Raw genomic sequence first — 5,734 nt, 5'->3', positions numbered from 1 at the left:
TTATCTGATCCTAACTTAGAACTTTGAACAGTATATGACCTCTGGAATAAATGCCAAAACAGTATAGATGAATCGGTTAGAAGCGCTTCGCGCTTAACACCGAGATTCCACTCATATCAATCAAAAGCATCAAGCAGCACCTTCTACATCTCTTGGCGCAACACCCGGTCTAAAGATTTCCATCTACCCCAGGGCCTCCCGCAGGGCAGTGTCCTCTCCCCCCTTCCTTTTATGTTTTACCTTAAAGATATTCACCAACACCTTCCCACTGGACTTCAAATTCTTATGTTCGCTGATGACATCTACATTTACTATGCTGCAAAATCTTTTGACAGGGTTATTGCTAAACTTCAAGATGCCCTCATCACCATTCAAACTTGGTGCACAGAGTGGAAAATGGCTATTTCACCTTCAAAAAGTGCAACTATTAATTTCTCTAACAAACGTCTCTCTCCTACGATTCAGTTAACAATTTTTAACGAACGAATTCCCCAAGTGAATTCCATAAAAATTCTCGGCATCCATTACACTGCAAACATTTCTTTCCTCTGTCACTTTCAATACCTAAAAAAGAAATGTTTAATAAAAATTAATGCACTCCGCTGCATCTCTAGCACTCAGTGGGGGTCTCGAACCTACCACCTCATTCAGATTGTAAATGCCACAATCAGAAGTATCTTAGAGCATGGTAGCCCAATCCTCTTCTCTGTGCCAAAATCACATCTCCGAGTAATTGAAACAATCTACAACTCTAGCCTCCGCTCAGTAACGGGCCTCCAACGATGGACTCCAATTCATATCCTCCACAAAGAAGCCGGCACCACCTCAATATCGCTCAGACTTGTTTTAGCAGCTAAAAAGTTCTACCTCCGTCTCTGTTCCCTTGTCTCTCACTCCCCAATAAATCGCCTTTTGCATAAATTCCATTTTACTAGACTTAAAAAGAAACCCCACCTTTTCCTCAAGTTTCAGAACATCTTCAACCAAAAAGAAATAAGCAAATTCAATATCATCCCCTTCCACATTCCAGTTTTCCTCACAGATCTCCCGAACCTCTGTCTTTTTGTACACGATCTTCCTTTTCAGACTACGAAAAATCCCAACGAAATCCTCCCTCTCTATCAGGAAACCCTTCACACCCTTTGGAAAGATTTTGTCATCTTGGCTACCGATGCCTCGAAATCTAGTCCGAACACAGGTATTGCGGCTATTAACTCAAGGAACAACATGTCGAATATCTCTCAAATCCATCCTATTAACTCAGTTTTCACCGGAGAAGTTTTAGCGATTTGGTTAGCAGTCACAAAATTCACTACCGAGTATCTAGATTACGTTATTTTATCGGACAGTAAGTCCGCAATCACTGCCCTCATCTCGGCTACCCATAAATCCCCTCACAGCATCCTCCTCTCACAAAATAAGATAGTTTCAGCAAGTGCAAAAGTGAAATCAATTACGATCGCCTGGACACCAGCACGCGTTGACATTTCCCCCAATGAAACCGCTGATAAACTGGCCAAACACGCCACCAATGCCCCTCGAGCCATCCCTTTTATCTCACCTGAAGACTTGTCATATTCAGCAGTTTTAGACTCAAACCGCGAACTCAGTAACCTCTGGATTAACTCAAAATACCACAAGCGTTTCCCCTTTGTTCACCCTGTTAATAAAACTTCCCTCAATCAACTCCCAAACCGAAAATACGATATCTTAATCTCGCGTCTCCGAAGCAACACAATCCAACTTAACGAAATATATGCAAAAATAGGGCTTGTAGACTCCCCTTTGTGCGACCATTGTCAACATCCAGAATCTGCTATCCATCTCCTCTTTGAATGCAAAAAGTTTGAACATCAGAGACAAACACTGCGCCCGTCAATCGGAGTTTTCCCACTCTCCCTCCACTGTCTTCTTAGTTATGACCAATATGATAATCTTCTCAAAAACTTAGTGGATTTTTTAATTTCAACTAAGCGTTTCTAGCTAGTTCTTCATGCTAAGGTGCGTATCTGTTTCGGAAAGCTATATAAAAAGAACCTATTATCTGAGTACCTTTATTAGGCATCTGCATTGGTAATATTAATTGCTCTAACTCACAGGATTCACTGCACAACTAAATAAGTAATTAAAGAACTTTAATGAAATCAGAATATTCATTACTCTAATTCACAGATATCACTACTTAACTAAACTCGTCATAGGAGGACATTAATGAAATAAAAATATCCGTTACTCTAAAGCACAAAATTCATTTCACAACTGAACAAGATACAATAGGATTTAAAAGAATCAAAGTGTTTATTACATTATTTCACAGAATTCACTGCACAACAGAACACGTTATAGAAGGACTTTAATGAAATAAGAATATTCCTTACTCCGATTTAGAGAATTCCCCGCAGGATTAAACAAGTTATAGTAGGACTTTAATGAAATGAAAATGTCCAATACTTTATTTCACAGAATTAACTGCACAACTGAACGTGTCATAGTAGGAATTTAATGAAATCAAAATATTCATTGGGAAGAGGGGGGGAAACTTCCGCTTCTCCCAATTTTGGCAGTATATTTTGACAGAATCGCTTAACTATGTTCACTTCATGTTTATTTTCAAGATAACATACTAGATAATACAGTAACAAATTGGGAAACAAAGTTATATGGTGAAAGATATAGAAACTTCGTACTTTTTATTTTAATTGCAATAGGAACTTTTCCGCTTTTTAATAATAGGAACTGTTTAAATTATGATTGTGTGTCTTATTCCTCAACGTCTAACGAATAGCTGGACCATGTCTGGGGGATCGTGAATCCACAAAACTTCATATACGATAGGAGATGTAATTATAATGTTCTCATGCAGCAGTGGAGTGATGTTTATGATAAATTAGGAGTGAATACATAATTATTGCATATTTCAATAGCCTTTTTTTAACTAAGCAATAATTTGTTTGAACGAACTAATAGCTGAACTGGGATAGTGAGAACACATAGGTGTCAAACAACTCTCCACATGTCAATTTTGACCGAATCAAAAGACTCGGTTAAAATACCTCATACCTTCAAAATTATCAGTTCTATCGATTTACCTCTTGATTAATTGAATTAGGCATAAGGAAATACAATTAAAGCAATGTCTCTTTTATTAGGATAGAAATTTAAGACTCATAAAAAAGTATAAAACAAAAATGTACTTTTAGTATGTGATACTGTTGTAGCTCATTTATATTTTTAAACTCTTATTCCTTTCGACTTTGTATTGGTATCATTCAATTAAGCATTAATAATAAACATTCCTTACATCGTTGGTAGTCTATATAGCAACTGCTGAGTTGTTAATGAGTAGAAGTACAAAACTGTACTTTTATACTTTAATAGCTTTAGTAAATTTTGAGCTTAGTGTTATCAACACTATTTACATGCCTGCTAACTTTTGATCCCTTCCATTACGATTTTTCCCAGTGGTAGTAAAATGGAATTAAAAATTCAATTGTAAACAAAAACATACGTTGTGTTTGAAGAAACATCAGCTGACAACCATGATAGTAACGCATATTAATATATATGCCTAATTTTTTTAAGAATAGTGGTGATCGAAATCATTTAAAAATTAAGTTTATAAAAGAAAATATAGTATATATTTACTACCACTTTAAATATAAAAATAAAATTTTACGCCAAATGCGTAAAAGTTGGCAGGTATGTATTTAGGTCAAATTCGATTCAGCGATAGACACCATCCTTGGTTGTGTATGATTCTTAAAAACGATTTCAAAATACATATAACTAAAATTTTGAAAAATGTAACTTACCAGTATACTTTATAAGATTATTTTATTTAATATTGAAATATTTTAGTAAACTGAAGCTCACTATCCAACCTGAAAAATTTTAAATAAAGCAAAATTACAATTGCTGCAGAATGTTGAATAATAATTTACGGATGATAAAACCTACTCGAGTTTTGCCAACGCCTCCTGCAACTGAAAGACTCCAAACAGTTTTTAATAGGTAGTCCAATCTGACCACTGTGTAGGATATCCACTTTTCCAACGAGTCACTTAATACAAAATCTAGTTAAAAAGGAAAGTGGTAGCAAATATATGACTAAAAATGTGTTTTATTTATGAATATTAGAGATTTGCCTTATTCACTTGTCTACCACTACAGATTCAATTCTCAAATATATATGATGGATGAGCAGAAGCCGCACAACATTATTGTGGCTGGTACACTCATCTTATTTTATATGGGTATAGGTACTTTTATGAAAGGTTTTGGGTTCATGCGCACAACTGGTTCACTCTCTGAATAGTCTGCGCGGACAACTTATAAAACACAGTGTGGAGGCTTTTTGGTGTAGGAGGTGATGGTTTTGCTCGATTCGTAACTTGCTCCACTTATTAAAAACATTTCTTGTTGTAACCAGATTTAAGCTTTTTGTAGTTAAGTATTACTTTTAAATTAATTTTTTCATCACTACATATCAAAGATTTAAAGTATCGTTTGAGACTTTATCCTGTGGTTACTCTTATAAAGAGTGAGTATAATTATCATTATTCTACAAATTTTATTATTTTACCCTTTCACAACTTTTGCTGTATGTGAAGCAGTTGGCATTCATGGAATACACTTATGAAAACGTTGAACTGGTTCGTTATTCCCTTAGCAAGGTGCATGACGGTCACATAAATTTTAGTAGCCTTTACTCGAATTTCGACGGTTTTTGACCTACTATATGATGCAGTTTCATTTACAGATCTGAAATATTGTGCAATATGAGCTAGTTTTTAAAAAAAGAGTAGTAATTGACAGAATGTCTGTGGGAGATTTCTATTTGAGACTCTCGTCAACAGTATACGCAATGCCTTAGGCTCTTAAGAATAGAGGTACGCAACAGAAATGTAATCGGCTCCACTTTCTTCTAAAGTTTTAATAAATAGGTAACAATTAACTAATTTTTAGCGAATAACTAATTTGTAGACAACGAATAATTTCGCCTACTTTTTGTAAGTGTCACGAGATGATTGTAATAAAATTGCATTTGATATTATACTTCGAGTTTTTGATATTTGAGTGTAGGAAAAATTTCTTGATACAAGAAATATTAAACGAAATATAACTTAAATTATCTTATCACTAGAGAGCACCTCACCAAATACAGGTTACGTACTACCTGGAAAAACTAAAAGGTGATGACGAGCTTTTTTTCTCAAGATTGCTGATAATTTAATAAAAAATTCCAATTTAGTTTTATAAAATCAATTTTAAAAAGATTTCTCGCCAGAATAAACGTTATGAAAATATATTGTTGGCATATATGAATGCTACCACTTTAAGTTGATCTTAGTCAAAATAAATCGGATATTAAAGTTGTTGGAAAATGGGATAATTTTTTTCGAATTTCTTTCGAAGTCAATTTTATATTTTAAGGCATTGTAAAAAGGTAGAAAAAAAACACTTTCGCAAACACGTATTAATCGATATTAGTTATTAATATGAATCATGTTTATTTAATTTTGTTGTTGTTGTTGGCCATTAAGGCATTGGCGGTGCGATTATTCTTGTTTTTGCCGAGACGCCATACATGGCCAAGACTTCTACTTCTGCCTCACCCATTTATAGGGCGAACCCATTCATACATCCATTCATTCATCCACAGATCGTAATTTTGACCTGAATCAGAGAACAATCAATTCAGTACCCCCAGAGATATTTATTTGTAATGGGAACA

At 34.7% G+C, this 5,734-nt stretch overlaps 1 protein-coding gene across 1 annotated transcript; it reads left to right on the top strand.

Moving 5' to 3' along the window:
* The first annotated feature begins 231 nt into the window (after positions 1-231).
* On the top strand, positions 232-1,983 carry LOC147810732 (uncharacterized). The gene has a single exon (XM_087162052.1). The coding sequence runs from the start codon at positions 232-234 to the stop codon at positions 1,981-1,983; it is 1,752 nt and encodes a 583-aa protein (XP_087018178.1).
* Positions 1,984-5,734: the final 3,751 nt, after the last annotated feature.

Source organism: Parasteatoda tepidariorum, chromosome 4, assembly GCF_982258835.1.
Source record: "Parasteatoda tepidariorum strain Cologne lab strain chromosome 4, Ptep-v5.0, whole genome shotgun sequence".
In the NCBI taxonomy this organism is placed as follows: Eukaryota; Metazoa; Arthropoda; class Arachnida; order Araneae; family Theridiidae; genus Parasteatoda; species Parasteatoda tepidariorum.
The sequence above is the reverse complement of the archived record's forward strand: the minus strand, read 5'-3'. Positions and strand labels throughout refer to the sequence as shown.

Coding starts and splice junctions, on each gene's coding strand:
- LOC147810732 (XM_087162052.1), top strand. CDS start 232: ATGTTTTACCTTAAAGATATTCACCAACACCTTCCCACTGGACTTCAA.